Source organism: Pelodiscus sinensis, chromosome 3 (genome assembly GCF_049634645.1).
Source record: "Pelodiscus sinensis isolate JC-2024 chromosome 3, ASM4963464v1, whole genome shotgun sequence".
NCBI lineage: Eukaryota > Metazoa > Chordata > Testudines > Trionychidae > Pelodiscus > Pelodiscus sinensis.
This window is the reverse complement of record NC_134713.1, coordinates 2,130,557-2,147,357: the sequence shown is the minus strand read 5'-3', so window position 1 is coordinate 2,147,357 and position 16,801 is coordinate 2,130,557. Positions and strand designations below refer to the sequence as shown.

Here is a 16,801-nt window from a genome sequence, read left to right as displayed (position 1 = left end):
ATATAACTGTCCTCCAGTGGTCATTGCAGAGCATACGTGACCCTGCTCTCTGACCTCTCCTTCTCCGGATTACGGAAAACAATCCCATTCCAGGCACTTCCTGTTTTTCTGGCACAACCAGCCCGACCGGGCTTTAAGGTAGGATAAGAGGAAGCTGCTTCTCAAATGTGGTGGTCCTTGAGCTTATCATTTAGGAGTCCTTGAACAAACAGACTCACGGACGGACGGACTCATGGACAGACAGCTACACAAACTCTCTAAGGGTATGTCTACACTACCCCGCTAGTTCGAACTAGCGGGGTAATGTAGGCATACCGCACTTGCAAATGAAGCCCGGGATTTGAATTTCCCGGGCTTCATTTGCATAAGCCGGGCGCCGCCATTTTTAAATCCCGGCTAGTTCGAACCCCGTGCCGCGCGGCTACACGCGGCACGGAGTAGCTAGTTTTGATTAGGCTTCCTAATCCGAACTAGCTGTACTCCTCATTCCACAAGGAGTACAGCTAGTTCAGATTAGGAAGCCTAATCCGAACTAGCTACTCTGTGCCGTGTGTAGCCGCGCGGCACGGGGTTCGAACTAGCCAGGATTTAAAAATGGTGGCGCCCGGTTTATGCAAATGAAGCCCGGGAAATTCAAATCCTGGGCTTCATTTGCAAGTGCGGTATGCCTACATTACCCTCCTAGTTCGAATTAGGAGGGTAGTGTAGACATACCCTAAATGATATATGTATATAGAACATGAACTGTCACGTGACTTTTACAAGTTTTAGGCCCAACCATCACAACGGAGCCCCATTCTAATAATACCATAAAATGACTTTTATCATCAAAATTAGAAGCGTTCAAGTTCTGCGGTATTGAATTTGCTTTATTTTCCATGAGGACAAAGCAGGCACATGCCCAGACATCAGCAAGAGGCTCTGAATGCGGGTGAAGCTGAGCCATGAGAATGGTTCCAGCAGCTCCTTTTTTTTGCATTTAAATTGAATTTTCTATCACGCTACAATGGGCTCAGCTCCTGTTGCTCCAATTTCAAGCTCAATCGAGTGAAGAATGACAATTTTTTTCCTCAGTTCTGGAGCCTCCGGGCACACATGAAGACCAAGGGGAGTGGCCATGAACATAATCACAAATTCTACGTCTTATCTGTACTGCATGTTTAAGTAATGCAATAAGTAAACTTACAGTTACCCATCCGTCTCTAAATGCTAGAGAATCCCATGTAAATAACCACTCCCGTAGCCATACTCACATCCTCAAAGGTACTCTAGGGCAGGGGTGGGCAATAATTTTTGCAGGGGGACCACTTAATAAATTTAGGTCCATAAAAGGCTATTAGCCAGGGGATAAAATGGTGTCCTTGGCCTCTGTTTGTCAGAGGCTGGAGAAGGATGGCAGGAGACAAATCGCTTGATCATTGTCTTCGGTCCACCCTCTCTGAGGCACCTGGTGCTGGCCACTGTCGGTAGACAGGATACTGGGCTAGATGGACCTTTGGTCTGACCCAGTGCGGCCGTTCTTATGTTCTTATGTTGGCGTGTGGTCACAGGCTGGAAGGAGCGGGGCTTGGGGAGGAAGGGGCAGGGATGGGTACTAGCCACCCCAGAGAGTTGTCTGGGGCCCAAGGTTTTGAATTAAAAATACAGCAAAGGCTTATGGTTCCTGGCCCCATCACTACTGCATGGCCTGGCAGCCGCCCGGCATTGCTGCAATTATTTAAAGCAATGGTTCCCAAACTTTTCAGCATCACACCCCCTTTTTGATTTTGAGAAACCCTCACATCCCCCCCCCCCAAAAATAGCAGCAAAACTTGGGGTGCTATTGACGAGAGTGTGTGTGGCTGGGTCGCCTCGCGGCCCCACCCCCTGGAATTTCTTCATGCCCCCCAATTTGGGAACCCATGATTTAAAGGGATTGCGACCAGGAGCTGTGAGCCATTTAAATAGGATCTTGCGGCCTGAGCCATTGCTTGGAAATTCAGTGGCAGGGGCCACAGCATATAAAAAGAAAGCAGCCAGTTGCAGTCTGCAGCCAGATCCACGGATTAGGTGGGCTGGATCCAGCCCCTGGGCCGCATCTTGCCCAGCCCTGCCCTCGGGTCTGATGGATATCTCAACAGACAAGTATTGATAGAGGAATGGTGCCTGCTAGGGTTTCCTGAGGGTCTTCCTAGTTTCACCCAAACAGGGAACCTCTCATACATTGTAGTTCTCACTACACCTAACACCTGACGCACATGCATGAACAGGGGCAGATGACCATTTTGCGTGGCCCAGGGCAGCACAATTTCGCGAGGCCCCCCCTTTGCCACTGCGCATGCGCGGGGCTTCTTGAAGCGCGGGGCCCGGGGCAGTCACCCCGCTCGCCCTACCCTATATCTGCCCCTGTGCATGAAGGTTTCAACCCTCTTTTCCTTATCAGGACGTCCATAGCCCATTAATATGGGGGTGTCCCATTTGTAATAACATTCCTCTTAATGTCTACATGTAAGTCCATGGCAGCCTGGGATCAGAACAGAGTATTACCATCCAATGTCTCATGCTCATGGACATGACATACCTGTCTGTTGCGATCCATGTTTCCATATCATCACCCATTGGCACAGCTTTTACAGTAAACATGTGACCTTACGGGCGTATCTGTAAGACACCCACTTGTTCAAGCATTCCTAAGCTAAAATCCCAGGCCACATCTAGACCATGGGGCTATTTTGGGATACTGAAAGTATCCCGAAATAGCAATTCTGCGTCTTTACACGCATCTGTTATTTTGAAATATATTTTGAAATAATGGGCGTGCTATTCCGGCATCCCTGTTAAAGGCTTTTTCGAAAGAGCGCTTTATTTTGAAATGTGGCACAGCGTAGACAGCGCCACATTTCGAAATAAGCTATTTCGAAATAACCTCGAAATAAGCTACAAAGCTGATTTTGAAGTAACGGTACTGTGTAGACACACCCTAACAGTTCTCCACCTGTAGCTTTTCCATACTAGCCATGCCTTACGTATATAGCTAATACACCCCACTTCTACCTACTTGTTAATCTTACATTTCTATAGTCCTGTATTTTCTAACATAGACTGATTATATAAGAGAGAGCATCTAAACTATCCATAACGCTAAACAGCACAATAATAAATGGCTGATCAAATAAAGTGACTAGCGAGAGTCGTGAAGTCTGGTATATTCGTGGCCCCATTTGATATAAGGGATGCTATATTCAGGTTACAGCTTTTTCAGCTCAGAGATGACAGCCCCTTTACTAAACTCTTCCCACTCCCGAGGGATAGCTCCTTTGCCCTCAAATTTTGCACAATAATCCTCTTCCAGTGTTGACCTGAAATGACACACAAACCATTTCCAGTAAGACTGTGCTGAGTTGTCTGGCCTGATGCTCCATTTGGCATATGCGGGTCCCGCTTGCCTGTAACTTTTATATGGAATTTGATTGTTCTCACAGAGCACCATGAAGCAGTCGCTTGCTACAAGGCTGGAGCACATCTCGATGACAAGCTGGTCTGTTCCATACCACTGGGTTCCGTTCAGGGCTTGAGGGCGATGGAACTGGACACTGTGGTCCCCGTCGTGCCCTGGGATTGTGTTGGTGCAAAGAGCCTTGCAAAAGGGACACTGCTCCCAACACCCGCAAAGCTGGTCAAATAACATTTGATGAGGTTTCTGTTTAAGAGCCTTCATATCAACCACAGCAAATTCCTGTCTCAGGTTGTCCAGGACTGGCAGCAAAGCTTTAATCATAGCCTCTTTCAGAAACTCGATGTCCTTGATCTCCTGATGTTCAATGCTTTTCAGATCACTTCGGGGAAGGTCTAAGTCATCTCCAAATCTCTTGCAAAATTCATCCAGCCACAAAGATACACTGCCATATTTATCTTTGACAACTTTCGTCGAGTCATAAATAGCTAAAAGAACCCGGTTCTGGAAAGTATCGAGGGTAATATCTAAGCAATGCTTCAGTCGTGGATTTTTCTTGTCTAAACAATAATCATCAACGCATTTCTTGATGTAACTCTCTAAGAAGGCCCTTGGGAAATGAATGTATTGTCTGTACTTCTCAAAGTTTTCCTCCTCCGCCAGAGATATCAGAATACTGGTTTCCAGTTTGGATCTATTGCCATTGAAGGCCGAATAGTTAGACCTCATCTCGTTGGCTAGGGCAATGGCAGCCTTGTCGTAGACTGCCTGGCGGATCGCTGCAGCAAGCTTGTGGCATAAGAAATCGGCAAACGTTGTGATGGAGGTTGCTCCCTGGCAGGAAATTTGAAAACATTTGAAGAAATCGTCTCTTTTCTTGTCGAGGTAGACGGTTGGATCGTTTGCAGTCTTGAATGTCGTGTGCATGGTTTGGAACCGTTCCACCGCCATTTTGCACAGATACAATGATAACTCCATTTTGTACTCATTATTAAATGTGTAGTTTGAGCTCTTGCCTGCCGAGTCCACCTCTCTTCTTATTTCATTCAATATTTCGTGAATGTAACTTTGATTGTAATCCACTCTCTGCTGCACCTTCGTATCAATGATCATCTCAACAAGCTGTAGGATGCGATCTGTAACTTGTTCTATATTCCTTATAGCACACTTATCTAAAGTCTTATCGAAGATGCCTAGTATTTTCTTCATAGTAATATGCTTAGAAATATCGACAGAAAATGAATTTTTCCAGGAGAAATGTTTAATTTTCCCTGCTATATTGGGCTCCTGTTTAAAATGCTCCAGAATAATGTTCTCTACATCTACATTGATGTCAGGTTCCTCAACAGAAGGAGCATCTGAAGATACTTCATAGATCCATCGCTTCCAAAGGCCATCAAAGTTCTCTTTCAACTCTTCTTCACTTAGTTCTTTGCCTTTTAATTGCAGAGCCAGCTCTTGGCTTCTTTTGAATAGCTCATTTTCATATTCCGATTTCTTCGCAGCAAGTTTGCTTTGATTCTTCATCAGCTTGATAAGTTCTTCAGCTTTCCTCTTAGTTTCGTCAATCAATGACTCTTTCAGGTCTCTCAGCTTGTTTTCAACACTTGCTTTCCACTGGATTAATATTTCACAGTCTTGATCCTCAGTGAAGTATCTTTCTGTCTCATTAAGGATGCCATCATATTTCCCTTTCACCTCTTCTTCAAGGCTTCTCCTGGTTACTTGGTGAATTTCTCTCTTCTTAATCCGATTGTTCAGTTTTGTCTGCAGTTCTAGCACGTTACTTCTCAACTGCCAAGTCCATTGATTAAACATTGTTTCTAACTTGTTGTATGTCGCAATCTCCAGTGTATTCTTGAAGCTGAAAACAAAGTTCTCGTTTAATAAAGCTTTCCACAGATCAGCAATTCGGACTTTTAACTCTGACAGCTTTAACACACTGCCCTGGGATTCCTGCTTGGCAGCCATGAGAATTTTGCTCTTTAGTTCCTGCACGTTTTGGCTGTAGCTGGGATTGGGAGGCGCCATTGGTGGGTCCCCTTCCCAGAGATGAGCAAAGTAATGGATGTGAGTGTTCACATCAAATCGGATAACGTCACTAAAGCGGTTTACATCACAGAACTCTTGCTGGGCTGCAGTAACGGTCATTTCATCTAATTTCTGCTGGAGGCGTCTTTGTCCTTCCATATTCTGTTCTTTTGCCGTTATTTCACCGACATTCTGGTGCACAAACAAGCAGCTTGGGGACAGCTTGACCTGCTTCATCCTCAGAAACGCCTGGACAGCGATCTGCAGGATATCGTGCATTTCCGAAGGGTTCTCGCCAAAGATATTGATCACTGTCATGTTGCCCAGACCAATGACGAAGGTGGCTAGTTCGTTATCATGATTGAGTGTTGATTTACTGGCTAGTTCCATGGCCCGAAGCCCTTCAGTATCAACGACTAGTATGTAATCAACATTCAGGCTCTGTTGGAGACTTTCGTCCACTTTAATTAGTTGCATAAATGCCCCCCTGGTGCATCTCCCCGCACTGACACTAAACTGGAGACCAAACATGGCGTTCAGCAATGTGGACTTCCCAGTGCTCTGGATGCCCAGCACAGAAAGGACAAACACCTTTTTGTCTCCTAACATCTCGGTCAACTTGTCAAAAACAGCTCTCACCCATTTCAGTGGCACGTACGACGCGTCGCCGTCCATCAGCTCAATGGGATACCCAGAAGCCATTAGGTCAGCTGCGATCTGTGGAAGTTCAAGAAAATGTTGATCTTCTAGGGCCAAAGACCCAAGGGCTTCGTAAATCTGAGCAACCTCTCTCAAAATGTGTTCCAGGCCAATCGTAGAAGCATTTATCTCAGCTGAGACTCGTTCCAAGTCACTTTTCAGTGTGTTTTCGGAGTCACTATTTTCTCCTGGAGGGGCTTCTTCCAGCATTTGGGACCATAACGTGTGGTATTTCTGGCGAAGTTCTGCAAGGCGGTCAGAACTCAAGTCATCCATAAATACTTTTAGCCACTGCAGGAAATACTTTTTCGTGGTCTCTGACTGGGACTGGAGAATTTCCAGGACTGACCTCATTAAACCATTGAAGGAAGATGCTCTTCTTACCTGATCGTGTCGTATAGCCCGTTTTTCTGACTCAATAAGGCTCCGGTGCTGTTCAATGCTTCGCTTCTTTTTATCTTGCAAGCGGGTAAGTTCCTTATCTTTCTTACACCACTTGTGCCATAATTCTCCTTGCAGAGGCAAGAGCTTTTCCTTCATACCCAATAAGCTAGTCTCCTTGAAGAAGGCTATCACTTTCAGTGCCATTGACTTGGCTTGCTTACACTCTTCTTTGTCTTCATCAATGAGAAAACCGTGCTGGCGAGCAACTTCTACACATGTTTCAAGACTACCAGAGGGGATTGAATCAGCCAGTAAATCTTTGATTGTGGCTGCTAGTTCATCAATGAATTCCGCTTCACTCCTGTTCTTCACCGCGATTTTTATGTTTCGATTGGATTTACTCGCCACAATGTTTTCTTTTTCAGTAAAAAGACACACAAAAGGCTTTGGTGATGTCAGGCAATCACTGACAATTTGCTTCCCTATTGTGCTGTCATCAGAAGTTGTCAAGAGAACCACATTTATAGATGCAATCTCCTGTAAAAATCTGACTTGTTGCTTGTGTTCTCTTGCATCCCCATGAAGATTAGTGAAGGCGATGCAACTGTCAAATCTGTCGTCATCCTTCCCACCAGGACAGTACCAGAAGATTTCCACAACCCCGTTCATCAGGAGACCATCTTTACTGCTACCTCTACAATCACGATGGAAAAATACGTCGTGCTTGTGCTTACTCAGCAAAGTATTCAGAATTTTTGACTTTGAAGAATGAGACGAACGACCAATTCGTAAGAAGGACACCACCGGTGTAGCTGCTTGGTAAATCAATTTGTTTTTATAATTTTTAATGCTCGTCTCCCATCCTGACTTCTCGACTTCTTGCCAGTTCTTTTGTACTTGGCTCAGGGCCCACAGGGGGAATTCAATTTGAGAAGTACAAGGATCTGGCACCAGAAGTGGGAGTGCAAACTGGCAGAGAGCAAGCTTTGTGGAAAGGTACTGTCTCATGAAATCATCTGCACAATGGAAAATTGCCATCTGGAGGTCCATTGGGTGCACGTGTGTCCGACTTGGTGTCACAGACTCATCAGTTCCTTCACCGTCATTTAGAAAGTCCTCGTAGACATCGACAGTTGCATCTGAAGATTCGTCCACCTTGTTGGACATCTCCAGTGCTCTGGTAATCCTGGGTTTTGTTTTAGAGTCATCTTTGCAAACCAGATACCGTACCCGATAGTCCAGCATCAACAGCTTTTGCAAAAAATAAAATGGCAGCTCATTCTCCATGCGGGGCTGGCTGTCATGCAAAGAGGTCTTGTTAATCACGTGGAAATCTGCCATCCCCATTCTCCTGGGATAATACTTTTCAAGCCCCAGTCGTTTGATCAGATTGAGAAAGTCTTGAGTTCTGAATCCTTCAGACATTTGAACATCCCTTGGTGGCACTTGGGCCCGTGGCTTCTGTAGGGTTGTCTCCTTCGCCCTTTGACAGACATTCCATAGTTCTTGAATTATATTCTCTTGCTGCGGATTGCTATTGAATGTTTCATACTCTCCTTCTTTGAGGGCATTTAGGTTTCTTTCCAGGGCATTCCAGTCTTCACATGCATTAGAGTTCATAAGGACATTCATAACCTCACCTGACAGCAGGTGACCCAGGTGATGCTTCATAAAAATCAAACGTTTAGTCTTCTCCTCTGGGGACACGTCTTTGAATTTGGGCGTCACCGTCAGGCCGGTGAACAGCAGGAAAGCCTGAGCTTGGGAAAGATTCTGCGGTTTAAGTGTCAAATATCTCTCGTGTGCCCCTTGCATTTCACTTGACATGAAGTTAATTTCTGGGCATCCAAGGAGATACTGAAAAATGTTACTTTCTACCTGGTATCCTACACTGGCTGCAATGGACAGCAATAACAATTCCACGTCTGTCTGCTCACGGCTCTGCAGAGCCTTCCGCAAGGAGCAGAAAGCTAAGCACACATCCAAGCTGGCCTTAACTTTCCGTTCTTCCAATGCTTCTGGAGACGTGGCAGCCCCGATGGAATTCTTCATGTCCTCAAGGACTTGAATAAAATCAGCCAATTCAGAAACAGGGGGAGCTTTTTCCGGCTTCTCTTCAGCATGAAAGAGCCACTGTATGATGGACGAAGATTGGGGGAAGTTCTTAACCTTATAGACGTGAGGGTTCAGAAGAGAGCGCAGCAGAAACTTGGTGTATGTAGAGTTTTGCGCGGGTAAATCTTTGCACCGGAGAACTGTGTTTGCCAAGAAATCCTGCAGCCCTCGGTCCGACAGGCAGATGTCGATCCAGGTGCTGTTGTGGTTTGTTTTTTCCATTAGCTTTTCTTTGAACTTGAGCAGCGTCACCAGCTGTCCCTCTTCTCCCGTGACTTCCCAGGTCTTCACCTCCTCTAGGAAGGATCTGGCCTCTTCCACTGCGCTGATGGTTCCCTCCCCGGCCAATGGGCTGGCACTTAGGTTTGTTAGAGCTTCATAGGCCTTTGTGAGGCCGCTGCCCATTTGATAAACGTCTTTAAAATCTTGTCTGTGATTGGCCAGGATTATGTCCCACACTGGAGTCAGCTGAGAGCCTCTGTCAATCACAGACCAGGTCTTGTTACTGGCCAGCAGCCCAGATTTCCATGCTGCGAGTGACTCCACTCCAGGGGGGCCGCCCGTCTTGGTCACACACAGCTGAATCTCTGTTTGCTCCTGTTTTCTGTCTGTGCCCTGAAAGGAGGCTTTGGAACCTGAGTTGGATACAGTGACACCGGCTGCAATACCCCAGCCCAAGCCGCTGTAGCTGCCCCCGACGTAAGAGCGGAGCTCGTCAGATGCTTGTTTCTTCACCTCATCCAGCTGCTCTGCCCGGAATCCCTGTGACGCCGCTTTCCACCAGAATATCCCACCCAGGTGGAGGGGGCCCTGGTTCACGTGAGACCCGAATCGCTTGAAGAAATTCCCAGCCCGGCTCTTCAGCAGGGGGAGCGTGTCGGGCTCTGGGGTGAGACTCAAAAGCTGCTCGATCTCTTTTAACTCCTGCAGCGCGGCGCTGGACAGTCGGAGCCGGTCCTTGGGGAAGTAGCAGGAGGCCAGGGGGATGTAGCTGTACTTGGTGGTGCAGAGGTAGGTGTGCTCAGAGCGGGACCTGTGGGTGCTTTCGGACTCTGAAGAGCTGCTGCAGTCGGTGCTGGTTTCTGCACTAAACCCCCCAAACCCACCCTTGACTGCGAGGCTCATGCTGAAGCCCAGCTTTTCCATGGTCCGTGTGAATGTGGACTCTGCTGTTGCTGATGAAAACTCCTTCATCTCAAACAAGGGCCCTTGCTGTGGGCCAAAGAGCTCCAACCCGTCTGGGAGCTCCAGGAGCTGCTCGCGCTTCTCCACCATCTCGGCAAGCTGGCTGGTTTTGTAAATGCCCTGCAGGGCCAGCCCCCCCGACGCCCGTCTCACAACTTCCCTGTCAGGGAGAGTCTCACTCTGGGACATCAACTCCTCGGAGAGATTTAATTGCTTGTGCACATTCTCCATCACCTTCATCAATGGCACCTCAGCCGGTGCCCAATATTCAGGGGCCACGTCCATCGCTCTCCGCAGCTCCTCCTCTTTCCTCCTTACAACCTCGTCCTGGCGGTTTCTGCCTTGCTCCTGCATCGCCTTGAGCTCCTGCAGCGCCGACTTCGCCTGCTCCTGTCTCTTCCTCAGCCCCTCCACGCGCTCCCCCTGCAGCTGCTGCATCGTGGCCTTGGGGTCTATCTTCAGCAGGTCTTGGAGCGCCTGCTTTTCCCACGCGTGTCGTATGTCACGTTCTAACTTCAGGCAGTCTTCAGACCGCAGGTGTTTCAAGGCTTGGGCAGAGGTAACGCCCAGCTGTGTGTGCAGTTTAGGCAGCCAGTACTCTGCACTCAGACCCACAGCTTCCAGGCTCTTGGCTAGATCGTCCTTTGCAGCTTCTCCCTCCGCGGAATGCCTGGGGCTTTCCTCTCCCGCAGACATGGCTGTGAAATGGAGCAGACAAACAATATCACTCCTGGATGAAGGTATCTCCCCCTCTCTACCTCCAACAACTCCATTCCCAGCTTCGTGTATATTTCTACACTGTGGCACTCAGCTGCAATTACAGTGAATAAGAAATGACGACGTCTAAAAAATTAAATTAAGGATTTGGGGGGGTTAATTTAAATGTATTTTTTTTCTTTTTTAAACTAAACCTATTTGAAATTATCAAAATATCTGGTGAGGGCTAAACTTTCATTGGAAATAAATACAGTGAATATGAAGCAGGATGGCTGCTGGCTCATTTTTTTTAAAAAGGCCAACCACTGAATGGCTGGAATTCACCTGCAACCAGGAGGGCCAAACTAGGTTTTTACAGCAGGAGCCTGTTCTACAGGTGCCAGGAATATTTTCTTCATTTCAGTTTATTCAAGTAGGTTAGTTCATTCAGACTTAAGGAACCAACTGGGAGCTGATGAAGCAGGAACTCTGGTTTTCCTCTTCCAGGCTATGTCTAGACTATGGAGTTTTTCCGGGATACCAGAGGTATCCCAGAAAAACACCGCCGCGTCCAGGGAACGGGACTGCTTTTCTGACATTTTTTGCTCTTTCGGAAGCCGTTTTCCTTGTGCCGTGAGGAAGAAGGGCTCTTCCGAAAGAGGTTTTTCTGAAATTTGGCCCAGTGTATACAGGCCAAATTTCGGAAAAGCCTCTTCCGACAAAACAATTGGAAAAAGGATTTGTGTATCTTTTGCTGAAAAAAGCAGCAGTTTAGACATAGCCCCAATCTATGAATAAAAACTAGGTGTGAGAGAATGAGATCTACTAATTCTAAAGCCCTGAAGATTGGTGTGACCAGAAGCAATCTTTCCGTTGACTAGTGCCAAATAATACTTCTTTAATAAATCTGTCCGTTTTAAATATAAAGTATGTTTTACTAAACTTTTTTCTTATACTTAGCACATTTAAGGTAGCTTTATTTAACTAATAAGAACAAAGTTTTTGCACATTTTCACTTGAATTCCAATTTTCATTGGAATAGAGTTAGGCACAAATCATAAGTGTAAAAATAATTTCAGAAATTAAAAAAATCATCATTCACCATTTTTCTAATCTAATAAAGAAATATAAAAATCAAGAATCCAAATAAAGGTATGTTAGGTTGTGTAATTATTTAAATATATTGGTATAGATGTAGTGCACACTCCTGGTTAGCAAAAAGTACCACCAAATTTAGTCTCAGAGGGGTAGTTGCGTTAGTCTGTAAGGGTATGTCTACACTACCCCACTAAATCGAACTAGCGGGGTAATGTAGGCATACCGCAATTGCAAATGAAGCCCGGGATTTGAATTTCCCGGGCTTCATTTGCATAAGCCGGGCGCCGCCATTTTTAAATCCCGGCTGGTTCGAACCCCGTGCAGCGCGGCTACACGGGGCACGAACTAGGTAGTTCGAATTAGGCTTCCTAGTTCGAACTACCGTTACTCCTCATGCTTCAGAGGCAGTAGTGTGGGGAGACAGGTGGCTCCAGGACAGCCAACTTGAAACAGAGGTGGGAGCAGGGGGTGGGGTGGCGGGGGCTGCATGTAACTGTGTACACATTTATACCTTCACATCCCTAGCCCACACCCAACATTTATCCCCCAACCTGGTCCCGACCCCCAGCCCCGCCTTCAGCCCTGACAAGCTGCTCCCAGATCTGCCCTCTCCCTCCTCAGCCCAACTGACCCACCATGACCCCAGGGCTCCCTGTCTTCTGCACCTCCGCATACTGTGCAAAGCAACGAGCTGCAGGGCCACGTACAATCTCGCAGCTCCCATTGGCCAGAAACCCTGCCTGTCCCCCTCCCTCCATGCACCCTTCATAGAGTCCTAGAGCTGGAAGAGTCCTCAGGAGTCATCAGCCCCCTGCCCAAGGCCGGACCAATCCCAACTAACCTTTCGTCCAGGTCAGAATCCTCTCCTGCACCCATCTCCTCTGCCGGACCCTGCACCTCATCCCCTGCCACAGGTCACAACCCCCCTCCTTCACCCTAACTCCCCCTCAGGCCCCACGCCCCCTCCTGCACCTCAATCCCCTACCCTGAGCTCCCCTCTGAACCCAACCTCCATCCCACAACCACATCTCCATTAGCATCATACAAGAGCGGGGCCCTTCGCCGCTTACCAAATTCTTGGAATGCCTCCCCTCCCCCACCAAAAACTAATGTCCACCCCTGCCTCAGCCCTTGCAACGTGTCCCTAGCATCCTACATGACCTTCCCAATGGGACAGACAGACTCAGTGGGAAACACCCTCTCTTTTCCCAGGAAAATCCCCAGCTTTCAAAACCCGCCCCTTCCTCCCTGCTCCGGTCCCTGCTCGGCCAGCGCACGCGGCTTTCTCGTCACCCAGAACAACTTGTTTCTTCCAGTCGGCCTCTTGCTGCCTGGGCGCCCAGTTGCTATCTCAGCCGGCTCCTGCTTTCACAGACGCGACACTTCGCGTCCACCAGCCCTGAGCTCTCCTGTGCAGCGGGAACTGTTCCCACATGCATTTCGGTTGGAAGGAGGGGCTATAGGACACCCCTAGCCCCCAGCCACACAAGAAGCCAAACAATGAAAAAAAAAAAGCCACGCACCTCCTCCCAGGGAACTGTGCCAAGCAGGCATCTCTGTCCCCTACCCCATTCCTGCACCCTGTCCCACCTAGAGCCTGCATTTCTACCCCACTCCCGCACCCTACCCCACGCCTAGAACTCACCCCCCACCCCACTCCTGCACAATACCTCCCGCCCAGAACCCCCACCCCACTACTGCACCCTACCCCCCGCCTAGAACTCACCCCCCACCACACTCCTGCACCCTACCTCCCGCCCAGAACCCCCACCCCACTACTGCACTCTACCTCCCAACTAGACCCCACCGTCCCACCCCTGCACCCTACTTCCCACCCAGACCCTCATCCACACCCCACTCCTGCACCCTACCTCCCGCCTAGAACTCACCCTCCACCCCACTCCTGCACAATACCTCCCACCCAGACCCCACATCCCCACCCCTGCACCCTACTACCTACCCAGACCCTCACCCACACCCCACTCCTGCACCCTACCTGCCACCTAGACCCTGCATTTCTACCCCACTTCTGCATCCTACCTCCAGCTCAGACCCCACACCCACACCCCACTCCCGCACCCTACCTCCCACCTAGAACTCACCCCCACCCCACTCCTGCACCCTACCTCCCGCCCATACCCTGCACTCCCACCCCCCTCCTGCACCTCCTCCGACCTAGACCCTGCATTTCTACCCCACTTCTGCACCCTACTGTGAAAGGAAGGTATTGAGGCTTACCCAGAATATGTCAAATGAGCACCAGTTTAATTGTAAGTGTAAAGGAAAGGCAGCATTGTGAGATACAGGAGATAAAAATAAAAACAAAATTTGATTGGATGACAAACAATAACCCCGCTTTTAGGGAAGTAAGTAACTCAGACAGCAGTATGCAACAACAGTGCTGATTACCCCAAATGAAGCAGACGAAAGTTTTTGTAAGGGCAGAACGAGACAACAAAAATCTAAGGTCAGCAATTGTCAGACGAGTGGAGGATACCAAAATACCGAAACAGGGTAGATAAGGTGGGCTGAAACAGACCACGAGCGGACGGGTTGTGAATCCAAAAAGCCAGGTCTGATCAACCAGGGCTCTCTCCCCGGCGCTGAATCTCGCTGCCGCACATAAGCTCCGAAAGGGGAACAAAACCAGTCGTAAGTTGCAACGAAAAATCCAAAGAAAGGAAAAACATAAAGAAAAGAATATCTCCTGAATCTAAGCAATGCTTCTCTCTTTCTTAACGTCAGTATTATATATTTGTTAACTCCATAAATTGTTTAAAGGTAAATCAGGAGGGTATATCTGTAGAAGTTGTTATTTCTTGGTTTTTTTTAACTGTACTGTTTTTCTACTTTTTCTTTGTATATTATATTGTTTTAAAAGAATCAAAAATAGTGAATTGATTTAAATGGGAAATTAATTATAAAGTAAAGAGAAAAAATAAAAAATCTTTGTTTGACCCTAAAAAGAAGTATTCCTCTGTGTGTGGTTTCAAATCCTTTAAAGAACCAAACCCGGTTACCGAAACCTACCTCCCGCCCAGACCCTGCACCCACACCCCACTCCTGCACCCCCTCCCACCCAGACCCTGCATTTCTACCCCACTTCCACACCCTACCTCCCGCCTAGAACTCACCCCCACCCCCTCCTGCACAATACCTCCTGCCCAGACCCCACCCCCCACCCCACTTCCCACTCAGACCCTGCACCCCCACCCCACCCCACCCAGACCCTGCATTTCTACCCTACTTCCACACCCTACCTCCCGCCTAGAACTCACCCCCACTCCCTCCTGCACAATACCTCCCGCCCAGACCCCCCCACCCCACTTCCCACTCAGACCCTGCACCCCCACCCCTGCACCCTTCCTACCCACATCCCACTCCTACACCCTACTTCCTGCCCAGACTCTGAACCCCACTACTGCGCTCTACCTCCCACCCATTCCCCACACCCCATCGCCCCACTCCTGCACCCTACCTCCCATCCAGGCTCAGCACCCCCACCCCATTCCTGCACCTTACCCTCCACCCACACCCTACACCCACAGCCCCCTCCCATACACGGAACCCCTCATTTTTGGGAGTGCAGGGTCTAGGTGGGCGGTAGGGTGCAGGAGTGGGGTGGAAATGCAGGGTCTGGGGGGGAGGGGGTGCAGGGGTGGGGCAGGGGATTGGGGTGCCCCAGAACCCATAGCTCAGATTAATTCCCTCAACCTGCTCCTGAACCTGGGCCCTGTATTTAGTCCACCTTCACATGCTTGAACTGGGACTCCTCCTTTATCTACACCCCCAGACCAGCTCCAGATGTCTCCTTCCCCCCCACACTCCAGACCTTCCTCCTGTTCCTTCACCCCACACACCTGCTCTCAGCTCTGCCCGCAGCCCACACAGCTGCTGGATGAGTCTAACTAGCCTTTTTTCTCAGGCCTAAACTGCAGCAGGAGGGTCGGCATCCAGTGTAGCCCAGCAGAGCAGCCGTCAAACAAGAATCCCATAGACATATGCATGAGAGTCCCCCGCCCCTCCGCAGCCACTCCCCAAGGGAAAATACCTGCCTCAGAAGACTGCTCCTTCTTTCTCCAGCGCTTTGCATCTCCCTTCTCCCTCCCAGCTCCCTTTCGGTAGCCTAGCCTGTTCACTTTCACTTTCAGTCTGCATTGCCTGGCTGCCTTTGAGCAGCCGGCTGCAGCTCTGCCCCACCCGTGGTCCACAAGGGCGGAGGTTTCCTGTAAGAAGTCGACTGTTTCCCAAAAAGCACGCAACTCAGTTCAAAACACACAAATACTTCCCGCTGGCGATTTGGGTCGGAGTCATCGTCATCTTAAGCCCCGTCCACACATAATGCCACAAGGAGGTGCCCCTGGTGTAGCCTGCGGAGACGGTTTGTTTCTTTTCCGCTTTGCTCCAGAAGGAACAGTCGACCACAGAGCCATTCACGGTGTTGTCATTAGGTTTCAGAGCCTGACTCCCTTCTCGGTTACCCTGCAGTAAACACCCCTGATATCAATGCCATGCGCACGCAGCCTAAATGAGAGCAGAAGCTGGTCAACACGGAAGTGAGTCCACATCAAACTGCGCTCTTGGGCCTTGACATGCTAAAGTGTCCGTGTGTCAATTTGCCGCTGGTGCCAGAAGCTGCACGGCCGGCTGGGAGAGGGAAGTCAGCAATTCCCCCACGGAGCTGGTCAAATGAAAGCAGTGATGGTCCATGCTAGGGATGTTAAATTTAGGTTAACTGGCTAATCGATTAGTCAACAAGGGCGCCTTCGCCTTTCAGGTGTAGCACCAGCTCTACTTCAAAGGCGAAAGCGCTGCGGGCCCCATGCTCCCTGCGGCGTTTCAAAGCGGCAGCGCCGCGTGGAGCCCGGGGTCAGCAGAAGACCCCAGATAACCCTGGGGCTCCCTGCGGCGTGGCCGCTTTGAAACGCCGCGTGCAGCCTGGGCGAGCTGGGGACTGCCTCTGAAGCGCTCCCCCTCTCCCCGCCTTTACTGCCTCTTTCCGCCAGAGGCAGCCACGGGGGGCGCCGCTAGCCCACTAGACAGTGGACCAGTCGTTCCCCTCCTAGCGCCGGCGCCTCGGCTCTGTTTTAGAGGGGGAGTCGGTGTATCGAGGGGTGGGCAGCGCCCCGCCATGCGAGGGCCCGTGGCGCCGTGGCGGGG

At 49.3% G+C, this 16,801-nt stretch overlaps 1 protein-coding gene across 2 annotated transcripts; it reads right to left on the bottom strand.

Moving 5' to 3' along the window:
• Positions 1–686: 686 nt before the first annotated feature.
• Positions 687–16,161, bottom strand: LOC102456620 (interferon-induced very large GTPase 1-like). 2 transcript variants are annotated; one of them, XM_006117588.4, is made up of 2 exons: positions 15,693–16,161; positions 687–10,545 (listed from the first exon to the last, which is right to left on the bottom strand). In XM_006117588.4, the coding sequence occupies exon 2, from the start codon at positions 10,541–10,543 to the stop codon at positions 3,227–3,229; it is 7,317 nt and encodes a 2,438-aa protein (XP_006117650.2). In that variant the 5' UTR covers positions 10,544–10,545; positions 15,693–16,161; the 3' UTR covers positions 687–3,226. The 2 variants fall into 2 exon arrangements, with proteins under 2 accessions (XP_006117650.2, XP_075779343.1); XM_075923228.1 differs by having other exon boundaries at positions 15,697–16,161.
• Between the last annotated feature and the right edge of the window lie 640 nt (positions 16,162–16,801).

What these genes read in the sequence shown, in the direction of transcription:
- LOC102456620 (XM_006117588.4), bottom strand. Translation starts at nt 10,543, where the DNA reads ATGTCTGCGGGAGAGGAAAGCCCCAGGCATTCCGCGGAGGGAGAAGCT.